Consider the following 18,899-nt stretch of genomic DNA (forward strand, 5'->3'; position numbering starts at 1 on the left):
TGTTAGTTCTTCGAGAGAAGTGTTATTTAGTATTTACTTCTTTCTTAATGTAGTAGTTGTGCTTCCTTCTTAAAATGTCAAAGGAAAGTAGAGAGAAGGAATCTAAGCCTTCAGGCTTTAAAAAGTGCCAGAAATGTTCCCAAAAGATGTCTATCACTGATGGGCATAATATTTGTGTTTATTGTTTGGGGGCTATTCACCTCCAAGAGACTTGCACATTATGTCATTCTTTCAGCTCCCATGTCTTACAGGACAGAAAGAACATCTAATTCTCAAAGGACTCCTGAAACCTGCTTTTGATGAAGCTTTACAGAGCTCATCTTCTTCAAATATATCCCCTAAAGGTGACAAGCCTACGAAAAGACCATCTTCTTCTTCCTCTTCTTCAGCTCATTTGGAGCCACCTCAGAAATTGGCAAAAACGTCTGAAACATCAGTCTCCTTTGCTCCACAGCCCTCAGAACCAAGAGAGATCATTGACTTGGACAAATTAAGTCCTTCAGCTCCGCGGTCTTTGAAACTGAAAGAGACTACTTTTTGGAGCTGGTCCATTGAACTAGTACCGGTCTCCCCTACCTTGAGATCTCCCATATTAGAGAGATCTCACTCACCAATCCTCTCCTCCAGGTCCTCTAGGAGCTTATCGGACAATGACTTGGAAAGGGTGGTTCTCAGACTTTTGAAGTTGCTGGTGCTGGCTAAATTGTTTTTGGCTCTAACCCAACCAGTTTCAGAGCCATCCAAGACTCTTACATTCACGAATATTCCTCCTCCAAGCCAAGCTGGATCTTTGTAGCCGGAATGCCAGATACCACTTGCTGTAGACCCTTCAGTTCTGAAACCCGTCCAGGAGATTTCGGAACCGATCCCTGTTCAAACACTCTTGGTGCTGTCCATAGTGTCTAGAAGTGAAGCTCTCTGGTCAGCTCCGGGGGGATGCTCAGACCCGAGTTTCTTTGGTTCTGAGTTTACTTCTCAGTGCTTCAGCTAGGCTGAGCTCAGCTCCTATATCAGCCTCAGAGCTGATCTTTGTGGAGCCGGGGATTCCCTCTGTTTCCTCGGAACAGGAGGTGTTCTCAGAGCCGGGGGGATCTGCCTTCGAGCTGATGAGAAGTGTGCTGTTCTGACCTATAGCGCAACACAAGGATACCCTTATCCCCTCCAAGGCACTGGCTTCTGTCTCTGCACCACCCCATTCAAAGGACAGCAGAGATTCAGAGCCTCAGGGAGCCCCATTGGGTGAGCCCCACTCTTCTGAGACCTCCCCAGAATATCCTTCTGAGGAGGCTCCTCAAAAGAGAACATGCAAGAGGAAGCATATAGACTCCCCCAATGAGTCCATCACCTCTGACACTGACCTCAAGGAGTAAGAAGGGTCCCCATGGTCATCTTCTGAAGATATCTCCTTTTCAGATATCTTAGAAATTGTGAAACAGAGAGGCAGCTGGGAAACCATCAACCCTTCTAATGAGGAATCAGTGTACCTGAAGGCTTTTGGATCTCAACCTTCAGCCTCCTGGGTGTCTCCGCCTTTCGACAAGCTATTGGACTTAGTTAGTCAAAAGGTGTGATAGTCACCAGACACCATGGAACCAGTCCCTCGGAGAACAAATAAGTTCTTATCAGCCCCATCTGAAAAGGATTTTCTCAAGAAAGGCATTCCTGTAGATGCTAAGGTGGTAGCAGCAGCCACCAAGAAGGAACTTTCTGAAACATCCTCATCTGTTCATCCACCGAACAAAGAATCTCGAACAACAGACAGATATGGGAAGCGTATTTTTTCATCAGCAACTTTTACCCTCAGATCGCTGAACTACCTTACGCACTTCATGAGAATACAAAGAGATCTCCTGAAGGAGTTAAGATACTCTCCAAGATTCATTAGCGGCGGGGGTTTCAGACAAGGTAACCTCTCAGCTATCTACCTTAAATTCCATCGTTAACTCCTCCATGAGACTGATATCCTATGCAGCAGATGGAGCGAGCAGAACAGCAGGTTCAGGAGTTTCCTTGAGGAGACAGTCCTGGATGCGCTTGTGTAATTTTGAAGAACCTTTCAAGTCTACCTTTGTCAATGCCCCTTTTGATGGTTCCTCACTCTTTGGACCCAAAGTCAAAGATACACTCACCAGATGTGAGCAGGAAGGGAAAACTCTCTCTGCCGTTGGAGTACGTTTTTCCATATCTTCAAGACCTTACCCCAAAGGTCAGAAGAGTTGAAAAATGTGGTTCAAAAGATCCCAGGGGGCTTTCAGGACACACGAGGTGAACTCTTCCCCAGGGGCAGAGGGAGAGGAAATAATGGTAGACATCATCCTCAAGGCAGAGGGGGTCTGCAAAAGCAGGGTGACCATGATTCCTTTCATGGCTGGCCCTACCAGCACTCCTGAAAGGAGTCCCGCCTGCTCTACTCTGGAGGCAGTCAGGGGGCGGTTAACTTTGTACCCAGACGCCTGACGAGGTATCACAAGAAACAAGTGGATACAGAGTATAATATCCAGAGGTTATTCCATTCCTTTTTGCCACCCTGTCCCACAGATCAGAACAATCCCGCATGTTCCACCCAGTCAAAGGGAGCAAGCAACTGTAGAAATTCAAAAGTTGCTAGACAAAAGAGTCATCCAAAAAGTCCCTGCAGACCAAATAGGATTCAGAACTTACTCAAGATTCTTTTTATTGCCAAAAAGAACAGGGGACTGGAGACCCATATTGGATCTCAGCAAACTAAACGAATCCATGAAGAAGTCCAAGTTCTGAATGGTGGCACTGCAGTCAGTTCTTCCCTTTTTAGGGAAAGACGATTGGATGTGCACAATAGACCTCCAAGATGCGTGCTACCACATAAAAATGGACAGAGAATTGAGGAGTCATTTACGCTTCTGGCTGGGAGCCAGTCATTATCAGTTTCAAGCTCTGCCCTTTGGTCTCACTACAGCCCCCAGAGTGTTCACCAAATGCATGGGAGTAGTCACAGCTCACTTGAGACATCTAGGATTCCACGTGTTTCCATACCTGGATGACTGGCTTCTAACTGCCACCACCAAGCATCTACTTCAACAGGTGAGAGACACTACACTACAAACTTGTTCTCAGTTAGGTATAACAGTGAATTTACAAAAATCTGCCTTGTTGCCTTGTCAACATATTACATTCATAGGTGCAGATCTTGACACCGTTTCCATGATGGTACATCTGCCTCCTGACAGAGTTTCTCTTCTCAGACAACAAATAGCTGACCTTCTACCCAGAAACAAGGTGAAAGCAAAAACAATTTTGAAAGTCCTAGGAACCATGGCATCAACTATCACCCTAGTTCCTCTAGCCAGGATGCATATGAGAATTCTTCAATGGCTCCTTTTTGCTCAGTGGTTATTACAAGAGTTTCCCATGTCTCACCAAATCAGAATTACAGAGTCATGCAAGAGAGATCTTCTTTGGTGGCTTTGGTCTGACCACGTGATCATCGGGCGACCTTTTGTGCCGCAACAACCTGTAGCTACAGTGAACACAGATGCCTCCCAGATAGGGTGGGTTGGGGGACATTATCTGGGAAGAACAGTCCAAGGCACATGGCAGGAAAACGAGGTCAATTTGCACATCAGTGTTCTAGAGATGACAGCAGTGCTTTTAGCATTGCAAGCACTCCAGGCCTCTCTTCCACTAGGAATGATTGCAATCCAGTCAGACAACATGTCAGTAGTCTGGTTTCATAAACAAACAAGGAGGAACCAAATCATACCCTCTTTGTCGAGATGCGTTGAGAGTATGGCAATGGGCAATCTCTTCCCAACATTTTCTGGTAGCAATGCACATCCCGGGGAAATCCAAAGTGATAGCAGACAAACTCAGCAGGGTGATATTAATGCCTCATGAGTGGTCTCTAAACCAAAGCATAGCGGAGAAGAGTTTCCGAAAATGAGGCCAGCCTTGCTGCAACCTTTTTGCCACTCCCATGAATACCAAATGCAGCAGCTAATTTGCCCTAATCCCCCATATGGGGGAGACACTGAGAGATGGACTTGTTCACAATTGGCCCTCAGGACTTCTCATTGCCTTTCCCCCCTTTCCCCTGATACCCAAAGTTATTCAGAAAGCAAAATCCTTGGGAAGCAGGTTGGTTCTCATTGCTCCATACTGGCCTTGTCAGATTTGGTTCCCCTTCCTCTGGCCTAACCTACAGGAAAAACCCTTCTGACTCATATGTCGGGAATGTTTCATCCTGCTCTCCAGACCCTCAATTTGACAGCTTGGCTGCTCCACTTCAAAACTTAGTCAGGCTTCAAGACTTCACACCAGCAGTAAAACATATTTTGGTTTCTTCTCACAAGGCTTATACCAGGAAATTATATTCCAGTAAATGGAAGAGGTTCTCCTACTGGGGAAAAGCAAGACATATTGATCCCTTTTCTGCTGCAGTTAGTTCAATTTTAGAATTTCTTGCAGAACTTTTCCAGCAAGGTACTGCAGCAGCTACAATTAGAATTCAATTAGCTGTAATTTCTAATTTTCACATTGGTGAATACACTCCTAACCTGATGTCACACAAATTGTGTAAAGCATTTTTAAAAGGCACTTGCTTATTAAGACCCCCCTTAAAAGAACCTCTTCCACTGTGGGATCTGAATTTTGTTCTGACGCATATAACCTTACCTCCATTTGAACCCTCATCATCATGTGATCTCAAATTTCTCTCTTGGAAAACTATCTTCCTAGTAGCCATTACAGTTGCAAGAAGAGTCTCGGAGTTGCAAGCTCTATCAGTCAAGCCACCATACTTGATCTTCCATAGGGATAGAGTATCTCTACAAACTAATCCATCCTTTGTGTCAAAAGTTTGCTCCCAAACCATTCTGAATCAATCAATTGAGCGCCCAGTGTTTTTCCTAATCATAGCAACAAGGCAGAATACAAACTTCACCAATTGGATGTGCATAAGCAGCTTAGGTTTTATCTGCATAGGACCAAAGATATCAGGAAAACAGATCAATTGTTCATCTCCTTTTCAGAAGCATAAAAGGGCATGCCAGTTTCAAAAGTTACGTTTTCAAATTCCATTACCTTTATATATGCCTCAAATAACAGGAATTTACCTTTTAAAGTTAGAGGGCCACTCCATTAAGGCTTTAGCAACATCCTCTGCTTACCTAGTCAGATTTTCAATGGACAGTATCTGTGCTGCTGCTATGTGGGCAAGACCCCATACTTTAATTGCTCATTACAAAGTTGATTTGGCCTCCAGGGACAGGGCTTCCTTTGGTTCCACTGTGCTCAAAGGTTTACTCGCATGAGCCACCCAGGAAAATGGTGCTAGGGACGCTGTCCCATCCAGTAAGAATGAAGGTGAGATAGGACAACATAACATAATGTTCCATGTTTGTTGTCCATCTCGCAATTCATTCTTCCGACCCTCCCACCTTCCCCCAACCAAAGGCTCCTAGAGGACTTAGATTTGAGATCTTTCTTTCTTCTGAAGGAGCTCCTCTGAATTTTCTTGTTATTTCTATACCCGATGTTGCAGGGCAATTGTGGGCACATTGTTATGATTAGCAGCAAACAAGATCTGGGGATCTGCATGATGGGATATCTATTCAGCAACGAACCAAGTGAAAGACTTTGAACTAGTGTATTCGGCCGAGTCAGAGCCGAGGATCGGTTCCGAACCCATCCAGTAAGAATGAATGGCGAGATGGACAACAAACATGGAACGCTATGGTGAGTACATAATATTTTTGTATCTAATAGGAGGAGTATCCTGATAAAACTGTATATGAATGTTATGAATGCGGGTGTGCTATTGACACAGTCAGTACCAATTCGGTTTGTGGGTGTGCTGCCAAAAGTGTGGCTGTATATTAAGAATGTATGTGTCCTGTCAAAACAGAGAGTAGCTAATAGGAATATAAGTGCATTCCTGAACCAGTGGGTACTTATTAGGGTGTGCTACTAATACTGTGGCTACTTATTAGGACTGTGTGTACTACTGAAATATTGGGTACCTAGTAGGAATGTGAGCCTGTTACAACAGTGAGTAGCCTAACAGGAGTATGAGTGTGTTTTTGAAACAATTTGTGTTTAAAAGGAATGGGGGTGTTGCTGAAACATTGTATTGTAGGATTATATATATATACTGCAGTGGTGGTGCTGCGGTAGCGTTGTCGCCTCACAGCAAGACGTTGTGCCATTCGATTCTCAGCTAGAGCGTCTTCTGTGTGGAGACATGCGTGAATGGGCGTACCTTCGTTGAAGGTTGTGCTTCAGGGCTGGCAAACTCAGCACGTAAAAGATCTACTGCCAATCATTAGCGGACCGGAGTTCCGCTGTGGCGACCCCTAACTGGGAAAAGCAGAAAGACACAAACAAAATATATATATATATATATATATATATATATATATATATATATATATATATATATATAGTTCCCCTTTATAATCGCAAAATACTGAAATCTCGAATTTCAGTATTTCGTGACCATAAAGGTGAATTTTTAAAATGCTGAAAGTGCATAATCGTGAATTCGAATATTTTGAATTCACAGTTATGGCTTTACATTATGTGACATGCGCTGTTTGGTTTGAATGTTGCTCGGCGTAGTGTATAGATTTATGTGGAATGTAAGGTAAGTGAGTGTTTTGTAAGGGTTTTGGGTGGGAGTGTGTGTGTGTGTGTGTGTGTGTGTGTGTGTGTGTGTGTGTGTGTGTGTGTGTGTGTGTATGTGTGTGTGTATGTGTGAAGTTGACAGATGTCTGAGATTGATGAATTATCATGGCTGGGGAATATTCTCTTACCCCCTGTTTGTGCGATCTCAGACTTAGTTTATATAATTAGCAGGGGGTATGGGGGCTGAGCCTCCCCACACACACATGAGAGGGTGCAGGGGGCTTGCCTCCTGCAAAAAGATGTTTTAGTTATTTTGGCTTGCACTGAGGCTGTTTCTCGGTGCATGGGCACTGGCTTATCAACATTCATGGTTTTAACATAAAGACGTCGATGTTTAGCATGTCAACAATGGATATATTCGATGTAAATGAATGCACCCATATATTCTTTGACAAATGCAGGGGGTGTGTGGTTTAATGTCACCTGTATGGCTAGCCAAGTAGTAGAAATGTCGATGGTGTGTAATGTCAAGATAGGCAACTGGGGTTGGAGGGGTGAGAGTGTTTGTTCATATGCGTGTGAGTTAAGCTTAGGGTTGGGGAATGAGTGAAGGATAGGTTTTGTATGTTTGTGTGCAAATTTGTGTATTCTACGATTAGGCTCAAGGTTAGGCGGGGGTATAGATATAGTGTTGTTTATGTGTGTTTGTGAATATCTGTGTGTCTACGTGTGTCTTTTGTGGTGGCAGAGTTACAGGAAGGTTTTTATGAATGTAAGGCCCCATGGAACATCTTAGTAATGGGTGTTATCCCTGACCCTAATGCTGCCCCTTCCCTCAACTTTAACCCTACACCTTACCTTCATAAAAACCTTCCTGTAACACTGCCATTATTCAAACAAATTTGAGGCTAGTGTTATGGGGGGTTTAGTAGTAATATTGGGAGAGGAAATAGTTTTCCTTTCTCAATATTATTTCATTCATTATTTTTTGTTTTCTGCATTGTGTATGTTCAAACTTTTTTGTTTGTCCAAATCCAGCTCCAGACAAGTGACAAGTGGAGTACCTTAGAGTTCAGTCCTGGGACCGCTCTTGTTTGGCATCTACTTCTCTGAAGTATAGGCCAACACTAAGGGAGTCTGGCTAACAAAGTTCGCAGATGACTGCAAACCGGGAGCCGTTATTGAATCCCAAAATGATGTGGATATTCTACAAAAGGGCCTTACAGAAACAGATGCTTGGTGCCAGAGCCATGGGCCCAAGCTTAATGCCAAGAAGTGTATAGTTATTCCCTTTGGGAAAAGCCATGTACCCATGAATTACCACATAAGTGGCAGTACACTAAACACCGAAAGTGTGATGAGAGACTTAGGGACACAGGTAGACAGTGGTCTCACCTTTGATAACCACATCGCCACAACAGTCAGGAAATCCTTCTATGTGGCACACCTCATCACTAAGGACTTTTCATCCAGAAAAAAGGAGGTCATTGTCCCACTGTACTCATCCCTCATTAGACACATTATAGAGTACAATGCCCCATTTGGTATGTACCTCACAAGACATCTGCAACAGCTGGAGAGGCCTCAGAAATACCTCACTAAAAGAATCACAGGCCTAAAGCAGATCCCGTATGCTGACCATCTAAAAAAAACTCCAGCTATACCCTGTGGCATATCGTCTACTCAGAGGTGATCTCTGCTTAACATACAAGGCCATGTCAAACCCTGAGCTGTTGAACATGCTCCACTTAAAGAAATCCCAATCCCTCACAGCCACATGCTCCAGGGATCTAAACCTTGCCATCACAATGAACAAAACATGCTGGAGGGTTAGGTTCCTGACCCAGAGACTCCCCATGCTCTGGAATAGACTGCCCATACATGTCAAGCAGAGCACCTCCTTGGCCCTCTTCAAAAGGAACCTTGACGATTGGATAGGAGATAGGAAATTCACCCTGGGGATCACGTTGGTCGCCCTGCTAGACAGGGGTCCAGGGAAGTAAATGTTGTGGGAAGAATTATCCCGGGAATCGTTTTGGCTAGGCTTGTATAGGCCCTAGGGCCGATAGCCTAGTACCAGCCTATGAACCTATGGTGTTTTCAGTTCGACATTAAATTAGTTTGATTTTACACAATAGAACCATATATATATTTATGTATGTCTATGTGTGAGTGTGTGTGTGTGTGTGTGTGTGTGTGTGTGTGTGTGTGTGTGTGTGTGTGTGTGTGTATGTGTGTGTGTAAATATTTTTTCTTCAAAATGATATTTGAGAACCACTACCATCTTGTAGATATGCTAATTAATTTCATATGTAGGCTTGTTGCCTTAAAACAGCTGGCCCTTTGCCCAGATCTCATGATTGTTAATGCATTCAAGAAGTGCTGTCCCATTTTCCATTGTCTACCTACAAGAAGTTCAAAATCTTTCATTTCTGACTATCTTGAACTGTGCTGAATTTGATGAAGAAGCACACTGTTTAACTGCTTCTTCCTAAATGACTACCCACTTGCAGATCTGAAATAAATCTATATTATATATGACAGCACCAGATCCCAAATTTACCTTTCTCTAACTAGTTCTACTAAGAGATGAGTGAGGTCTACCTTCAGCAGGGCATTAGGAATGAGCCTGTTCTTAGGTTTGGCTACAGGTAAAATATTCCAGTTTACATCCATCCTATTAAATACTCCCATCAGCACTTCACCTTATTTATGTACCATTCTGAGGAAACAGTGTAAATTTCTTAACATTTTCCTTCCCATGCAAAAGAGTTCTGTATGTAGGCCTCTGCGGATTTCCCTGCTATTGTCAGTCTTCTGTGTAGTATCCTGTGCCTCTTCATCTCCCTGTTTGTGTGTTTATTAACTTGCTTTCATTCAGTCTTTTATATAAATAACTGTGCCTTCTATTTCATACATCCCGTCTCTCCTATAAATGATGTCCTCTGGTATGTTTGTATTGCTGTCATCATCCTCAGTGTACCATGCTTCTTTTACTCGCAAAATATCAAGACATTATTCTTTCATCATTGTTACTAGCTCATGTAATGTTTGCTTAGTTTGTAAAAATAGTTGCTTACTGTTTTCCATGTTATGTTATTTATCCATTTTGCTAATTTCTGTGTATATTGGTTTTGTCTTTTTTACCTTTAACTATGTATCTTTTCTTTTACTTGTCCCCAGTTTTAGAGTCTGTTGTTTTGAGTAAGAAAATTGCTTCACTACCCACCATACCATAGTTATAGGTGAGGAAATGGATTTCCTGTTCTGTTTTATTGTCAAAGTCTCAATCCTGACAGCCATGATTATAGTTCTGTCATTTCCTTGCAGACTATTATGCCAGTACAGCTCTCATTGCTTAATTAAGCCAAACCAATGTATTATGCATCAGTTTCTCAGTCACTTGTTAAACCACAAGATGCAAATCATTTTATCTTTCCTCATGGTACAGATGTGCATTACTTCTAATGATGTCAGTACATGTCAGATTTCCAACAGTCCCCTTCTCATTTCTTCAGGTTTCTCCTGTTCTGCTTTGATCCCTTTCCTAGCAACATATTGTGCCACTGCCCGGACAATGACATCAAGCTTTCTAACTGACAGAGATGCTTTCTGTTTATCTGCTCCATTTTGTCTTCTGTTTTAAGAAATCTGCTTGGCCTGGTGTTTTTATTCTATGTGGAAGATAGACACTTAAACTATCTAGGCTGCACATTTAGCATGTTTTTTCCATTGGTTAATTTGTTTCTTGAGTGATACTTAAATATATAGGGAATTTCTGGGTCTTTGTGTTTTCTGATTAGACTCAAAGCCTGCATAAATTACATGCACTGTTGGTGACTCCCTGCTGGTTATTTTTCTCACTCACCCCCTCATTCCTTGATCTGCTTTTTAAACTTGGTGATTTTAAGCTGCCCACCCTTACTGTAAATTGAGCTTTATGAGATTCTCCCTTTCTAAACTGCTGCTTTTATCTTGAATTCTTTATTTGCCTTTCCTTGCACTTATTTAACAAAAACTGCTTTCTGCCTGTCATTGTCTGTCCTACTGATTTACTTGCTCTGAATTCATTATCTAGCTTGGCAGTACAGCCCTCGTTGCCTTGTAAAGGCAAAGCCATGCACTATGCATCATTTTCTCAGTTGCTTGTTAAACCAAAAGATGCAAATAATTTTATCTTTCCTCATGGCACAGATGTGTGTTACTTATAAATGATGTCAGTACATGTGACATTTGCCAAATATCCCCTCCTAATTTCTTCAGGCTTGTATTGTGCCCCTGCCTTGACAGTGACATCAAGCTTTGTATTCTTCACAGATGCTTCAGTGATTCAGAGACTGTGTTTCCAGACCCTCCTGAACATGACACCTGCCATGCATCTTATATTCTTGTCTCCTTCCATCCCTTACTTTATACTTCTAATTATTAAATTCCCCAAAAGAAAATGCTTTTTTCTTCTTCTCTTGCAGCTGATTACATCCTTCCATAATTTTCCTCTGTGAAGGTTCTCAGTTCTTTCCTTAGCCTCACTTGGTGCTGCATCTTTAAGACAATCCATCCATACCATGCCAGCATAGGAATTGTGGGAGAGGTACATTTGGATGGAAATGTCTCTGTGTCACCCCCTGTCTCCTACCTAGGGCCCAATGTGATCCAGCTGATGCTCTTTTTTCTAGCACACTCTGGAGTAATGGTGATGAGCATCTCAGCCCTCTGAGATTTGTTCAGCTGTTCCACAAGATGTGCTTGCAGATATGACAACACTTTAAAACAATCGCTAGTGAGTAAGACTGTAAGTGGCTCCCTGGGAAGAATGTGTGTGTGTTACTGTTAGCAGGAATGTGAACATGCCTCTGGAGTAGCAGTTATGTATCCCCGGCTGTGGACTTGCTGTTAAAACTGTGACTTCCTAGAAACAATGTGGATACATTGATGAAGCAGTCTTTTGAGTTGCAGTATAAGTGTATCGCTGAAGCAGTAGATGTCTAGAGGTAATGTGTATGTTGTGGAAACAGGATGGATGTTAGTACATTGCTAACAGTGTTTCTATTTCAAATGTATGGCTGAGTTTCTGAAACAGTGATTGTCTCTTAAGAATATTGGCATGCTGCTTATACAGTGGGCATGTAGTAGGAGGAATGGGAGGTGCTACTGAATCATAGGTGATGTGGTAGGTGTACTGGTTTGCTGCTGATACAGTATCTGCTCAGTGATAATGTGGGTACACAAGAGACATGTGAAATATCCAGAAGGCATGCCTAATACAGTGAGATGAGAAAAGGTGTGTGGCATGGGTAGGAGAATACTTTTGATGAGGTGCCTCTTTGGGGCAAAAGATTGACTTTATGGTGTGTTGTCTGACCTGCAGGAGTTGTATGGGAAATGTGTATGATTTTTTTATAAGCAGTACAAGTGAGTGAAGATGCCTTGTAGAAAGGAAAGCTGTATTATAGAAGGTAGGAATATCATGAAGAAATGCTACTGGCTGTACAAGACAATGCAAACTCTCTCAGAGGCAATGGACATAGTCCCATGCATGAATGTGCTTTTGCAATAGTCCCACAAGATCCTCAGGGGGAAAGACAAAGCCCCTTTAAAATTCATAAAGAAATTAATTCTTTGCATTTACATGAAGCAGACAGCAGTGAGAATATACTTGGATATTACAAATTAACTTTTCTCATTTTAGCCAATCCCTGCCAGCAGCAGAATGAAGTGACCTGCACCGATGATCTAGATTTCCGACATCATGATTACAAAGCCATGCGGCAGGTGAGAACCTTGTCATTTCCATTTGTGTGTTGAGACCAGTGATGAATCCTTAGAGAATATTGTCATTATATGTGTGTGAGTGTTTGTCACACCTCTCTATGACCATATAATAATGGTTTCATTATTAACATGAATAGATTTACTTCTTTGTCTGATAAGACTCAAAGCCTGCATAAACTAAAAGCACTGTCAGTGACTCCTTGCTGGGGCCAGGAAAGTAAACATATACTGTCTGTCTGTGAGTTGCTTAAAGTGATAGAGGTGCTTTTGCTTTTACCTGCACCATTTTGTTTTCAGTTTTAAGAAATCTGCATAGTCTGTTGTTTTTGTTCTCTAATGGAGATAGACACTTAATTATCTAGGATGCGAATTTCACATATATTTTTTCATTGGTTAATTTGTTTCTAGACTGATATTTAAATACACAGGGAATTTATGGGTCTTTGTCTTTTGCGATAAGACTCAAAGTCTGCATAAACTACACACTTTTGGTGACTCCCTGCTGGGTGAGGAAAGTAAATCTATATTGTTTTGTCTGTGAGTTGCTTAAACTGATAGAGCTGCTTTCTGTGTTACCTCCTCCATTGTGTTTTCTGTTTTAAGAGATATGCTTAGTCTGGTGTGTTTGTTCTATGTGGGAGACAGACACTTAAATTCTCTAGGCTGCACATTTCACATTTTTTTCATTGGTTAATTTGTTTCTTGAGTGATACTTAAATGCACAGGGAATTTCTTGGTCTTTGTCTTTTCTGATAACACTCAAAGCCTGCATAAAGTACAAGCACTATTGGTACTCCCTGCCTGGTAAGAAAAGTAAACCTATATTTTTTGGCTGTGAGTTGCTTAAACTGATAGAGTTGCTTTCTGTTTTACCTGCTCCATTTTTTTCTGTTTTAAGAAATCTGCTTGGCCTGGTATTTTTGTTTTATGTGGAGAGACATACACTTAAATTACCTAGGCTGCACTTTTGTTTTTTTTTTTTTTTCTTTCATTGGTTAATTTGTTTCTTGTGTGATATTTAAACACACAGGGAATTTCTGGGTCTTTGTCTTTTCTGATGAGACTCAATGAGTTGCTTAAACTGATGGAGCTGTTTTCTGTTTTACCTGCTCCATTTTGTTTTCTGTTTTTAGAAATTTGCTTGGCCTGGTGTTTTTGTTCTATGTAGGAGATAGACACTTAAATTACCCAGGCTGCACATTTGTTTTTTTTTTCTTTCATTGGTTAATTTGTTTCTTGAGTGATATTTAAACACACAGGGAATTACTGGGTCTTTGTCTTTTCTGATAAGACTCAATAAGTTGCTTAAACTGATGGAGCTGTTTTCTGTTTTACCTGCTCCATTTTGTTTTCTGTTTTTAGAAATTTGCTTGTCCTGGTGTTTTTGTTCTATGTAGGAGATAGACACTTAAATTACCCAGGATGCACATTTCACGTGTCTTTTTCATTGGTTAATTTGTTTCTTGAGTGATAAGTAAATACACATGGAATTTCTGGGTCTTTGTCTTTCTGACAAGACTCAAAACCTGCATAAACTATAGGCACTGTTGGTTACTCCATGCTGGGTGCTGAAAGTAAACCTATATTGTTTGCTTAAACTAATAGAGCTGCTTTCTGTTTTACTTGTTCCATTTTGACTTCTGTTTTAAGAAATCTGCTTTGCCTGTTTTTTTTTTATTCTGTGTAGGAGATAGACACTTAAATTGTCTAGGCTGCACATTTCACGTGTTTTTTTTCCACTGGTTAATTTATTTCTTGAGTGATAACCTAACACACAGGAAATTACTGATTCTTTGTCTTTGCTAATATGATGAAAAGCATGCATAAATTACAAGTACTGTTGGTGACTCCTTGCTAGTTATTTTCCCACCCATGCTTTCATTCCTGGATCTGCTTTTTAAACTTGGTCATTTTAAGCTGCCCACCTTTACTGTAAATTGAGCTTTATGAGCTTCTCCATTACTGCATTGCTGTTTATATCTTGAATTCATTATTTGCCTTTCCTTGTACTTATTTTGAAAACTGCATTCTGCCTCTCATTGTCTGTTATACTTATTTACTTGCTCTGAATTAATTCTCTGTCTAGCTGTTGGATAAAGTAGTATATTTTTACACTCTACCAAGCACTTTTCTGCATTTCTACATAAAGAGGTCAGTGGATTTTCCATGTAGTGGCACTGCATGGTAGCCTGGTCTGTATAGGTTGAGGAAACAGACTAGAGATTCCTGCATTTAGTTGTTTTATTGGCTGGAGGGCTTATTAAACAGCTTATGTTGTTTTTAGTGACTTTATGAATTCTGTACATTTGAGTGGCTCTTGGCTCATTTCTACAAAGTGAAGTATGCTTACTGAACAATTACACTTTTATAAGCTGTTTCCCACCCACAATTACCTCCATACCATCATGCACCCACTTCAAAACTTTACTAAAAGCGCACCTAAAAACATGCTGGCTATGCCCTTGCAACTCCCACTCTAATATCACCCACCCCATCCAACCACTACCTTTCTTTCCACTCCACTAACTACCTTGATTATAGCAAGCTCAGATGCTCATAAGATTAGTACTTATTATACAGCAGGAACTTCTTATTATAACATTTGTTAATGCCTGTTATGTACGTCACAGATAAAGATTCTAGTTGTCTACTGTTGTACTATGTTCTTCATCTGTAAATATGTTGTAAGTAATTGCTATGTAAATTGTTAATCACTATGTAATCCAATGTAACTACTGTCTGTTTATTTTAACTGTGGAGCTTTTTTCCCCGGGCCTCCGCTGAAAATGGACCTACGTCCAGTCGGACACTCCTGGTCAACAAATATAAATAAATAAATAAACAAATAAAAATAAATAAGTACACTGCTATATCTGTATCATTAAGTTTGTTTGTGGTAGCATTTCATGGACCTATGTTCAGCTACCAAAATTAAAAAAATGTGAACAGCTAAATACTGAACAAAAACCAGCAAATGAGAACATTACTGAACAACAAAGTCCATGAAAATAAATTAATTGAATAGCAATTCATGAACACAGCCAACCAAGGTGTGGGGCTTCGCCCTCCAACCTCCCCCATCCCCCAACTATATATACCAACTCTGAGATTGCACTACAGTGGGGAATAGGTCAAATTTAAAAGGTTTCCCTTCACTAACTTTATGCTTCACATTACTTCCTGGTTATTGGCCAACCATGGCCATTTGATGAATTTATTTTCATAAAAGTTGTTGTTCAGTAATGTTCATATTCATTGTTCTTCATTTGATATTTAGCCGTTCGTGTTTTTTTTAATTTCGGTAGCTGAACATGGACCTGCATTTCACTCCGGACACCCTTTACTGTGAACTGGGATTATTCATCTAGTGGCAGTAGTCGTTTACTTGGTCTGTGTGAGTTGGGAAGCACAAAAAAGGGGGTCTAAGTGTAGTCATTGTATTGGGCAGAGGGCTCAGTCAGTTTTCTGTATTTCCAGTACTGGTATAAATTCAGCACATTTGCACAGATCTGCTTGCTGTGCCAGTGCCCTGTACAGAAGCAAACATCTGGAAACATTGCTTATTTTCATTATACCATGAAAGTTTACAGTGCTAGTTGCCTTATTATAGCACCCAGGACTATTGCTGCTTAGAGAGCATCTGATTTGGCACTGGACAGCATCACTGGTTAAGTTAGCTTTACCATGTAAACACCCTTCTCTCATCCAGTTCCAAACATGCTCCACTCCCATCCTTTCAATTACACATGCCTGCAACCATGGATGAGCACTTTCCTGCTATCTCTGCATCCTGCTTAGTGGTCATGGGTTTCCTGAGGCAGTGCAATAGTTGCCTTGTGTACACTGTCAACCACTTAATTCTCGAACAGACAACTACAATATGTAAGAGATATAGTTACACATTGACATTGGAGGCTAGACTTTCACATATAAACAGAAAAAGCAACAAACAGGTTGTCAGCAACTCACACACATCACTTATTGGACTGACAAAGGACTATGCACATAGACCCACGTATGCAGAGGTGCTCACATGTAACTTACGCAAACCTGAAAGGCCTCTCAGGTGTAGTCTTGAAACTCCACATGTACACAAGCAAGACAATTCCCATCACAACACATAAAGCCAGATCTCATTGTGCGTCAACTACCAGGCCTATAAGGCAAAACACTCCATGACCTAATATTCTGGTCATAGGAGACTGCATTGTAAGTCACACTGATGTCCCTCTTACAAGGCAGGATAAAGGGAAGGTTACAGTTAGTTGCTTGGCAAGGGCCAGGATTCACCAAATCACACAAGCACTCAGGTCACTTAACCCTAAGTATCAGTATGACTAAGTCATAGTGGGCGTTAATGATCTGAGACATACCTCCTTGGACTATATGAAGAGAGACATGAATGATCTCTCAGAATATGTGTCACAGACAGGTGTGAGCCTAGCATTGAACAGCATTCTACCATCTCTAAGGATGATACCACAATGGTATACCTTCATATGTACAAAGGCACATTTCCGAATCTGCTTAACCATGAACCGTTTAGCCTAATTCCATCATGCCGACTTCCCTAGACATCGTAAACATATCAAAATTTGACATTCCTATTCGCTGCACTGCCGAAATGAGTGCTACCATGGGTCAACAAGGGGGTGAGGTTTTGTAATTCGGCGCTTCGGTTTTCACAATTTTCAGATTTCATGGTTCGCAGTTCACACAGCACCATGTCCATTTAACCATGGGAAAAATCCATTACCATGTTCTTGCTAGCTGTAGGTCCACCACTATGAACCAGGAAACCCATACATCATATCAGAGGTTATTAGAATCACTCTCCATCCAGCCCAATAGCATATTCATGGGTGTTTTAACTACTCCTCCATTAATTGGGAGACATACATGACCACTAACATGTAGACTCAGAGATTTCTTGACTTTGTAAATTCAAATGCCGTAGAGCAGCTAGTCTGCATTCCCTATCCTAGATCCTAGATCTCATACTCACAAATATAGAAGATCAGATCACAAAGCAGTCTCCCTTGAAATAAAGGTAAAACTAGTCCCCTACATCATTATCATCATTCCCCCCTTTTCCCATTTTTTAAATGGGGTTGGGGTAGCGTGTTAACTTGCGCCAACTCTCTGAATTCAGTGCCAAACTCCTGCCTTCTTCAACATTCATGCCTGACTGTCTCATATCTTCTTACACAGTCCATTCACCTCTTTGCTGGACGTCCTCACTTCCTCTTACCTTCTTCTTGTCTGTCCCAAATCTTTCTCACCAGATTGTCTTCTGCTTTTCTGCATGTGTCCAAACCACCATAATCTGTTCTCTCTGATCTTTTCAGCAATTGGAGTTACTTTGGCTTCTGTTCTTATGTCTTCATTTCTTCGTTTGTCCCACAATGTGCATCCTACCACCCTTCTCAGGCACTTCATTCCCATTACCTCTGGCTTCTTCAACTCTTCTGCCTTTGCTGCCCAGGTTTCTGTACCATACAGTAGTACTGGTTGCACCACTGTCTTATACACCTTACCTTTCAGCTTCTTTGGCATTCTTCTGTCATAGACCACACCTGACATTCTATGCCAGTTGGCTGTAGCCTCTCTTCATTCAGATTTCTCTTCTCCTCAACCACCCCTCCCAGATACTTGAAGCTGTTTACCTGTTCCACTATCTTCCCTTCTATCTCTATTCTAAGCTTCTTCTGATTTCCCCAATTTGCTGCCATTACCACTGTTTTATCTGTGCTTAGTTTCATTCCATGTGCCTTTAGTTTTGCATTCCATTCTCCTATCCTTTTCTGAAGTTCTTTCTAAGAGTTTGCCTGTAATTCCACATCGTTTGCATACAGTAACATTGTTGATATGTCCCCTCTGACCTGTTTGCTAATGTAGTCCATCACCAGTATGGACAGCAGTGGGCTCAGAGCTGAACCCTGATGTACACCCACTCCCACTGGGAACCCCCTCTGTGAGGCCAAACATTGTTCGTACTTGAGTCATTGGCTCCTTGTATATAGCCTGCACTAATTCTACCAATGTTTCTGGGACTTCAAACCACCACAGTACTGCCCAGATCAGTTTTCTTGGGACCTTGTCATATGCTTTCTCCAAGTCTAGGAATGCCCAGTTGGACTCTCTCTTCATCTCTAGTGTCTTCTCAAGTAACTGTCTCACTGCAACCATCAGGTCAGTTGTGCTGCATCCAGATCTGAATCCGAACTGCTTATCTCCCATCTTACAATCTGCTATTCTGTGTATCCATTTATCAATCACCCTCTCCAGAGCTTTCTTGCAGTGTGATAGGAGTTTAAGGCCTCTGTACTGCCCACAGTTGTTGATGTCCCCTTTGTTCTTGTACACTGGCACTAGTATCCTTATTCTCCAGTCATGTGGAATATATATTTCTCTCCACACTGCTATGAATACCCTCAGGAGCCATTTCTCCCCTATCTCACCCAGCATCTTTATCATATCTGCTGTAACCTCATCTGAGCCTGCTGCTTTCCCTGACTTAATTTTCC

At 41.4% G+C, this 18,899-nt stretch overlaps 1 protein-coding gene across 1 annotated transcript in view; it reads left to right on the forward strand.

Moving 5' to 3' along the window:
• LOC122812004 (inactive carboxypeptidase-like protein X2) overlaps positions 1-18,899 on the forward strand; it is a 730,993-nt gene that overhangs the window by 404,191 nt on the left and 307,903 nt on the right. Inside the window, exon 14 of the mRNA XM_044084217.1 lies at positions 12,290-12,372. Coding sequence (XP_043940152.1) covers positions 12,290-12,372 — 83 coding nt within the window. The remainder of the gene's footprint in view (positions 1-12,289; positions 12,373-18,899) is intronic.

This window comes from Protopterus annectens, chromosome 9.part0, assembly GCF_019279795.1.
Source record: "Protopterus annectens isolate FY-2018-M chromosome 9.part0, PAN1.0, whole genome shotgun sequence".
In the NCBI taxonomy this organism is placed as follows: Eukaryota; Metazoa; Chordata; order Ceratodontiformes; family Protopteridae; genus Protopterus; species Protopterus annectens.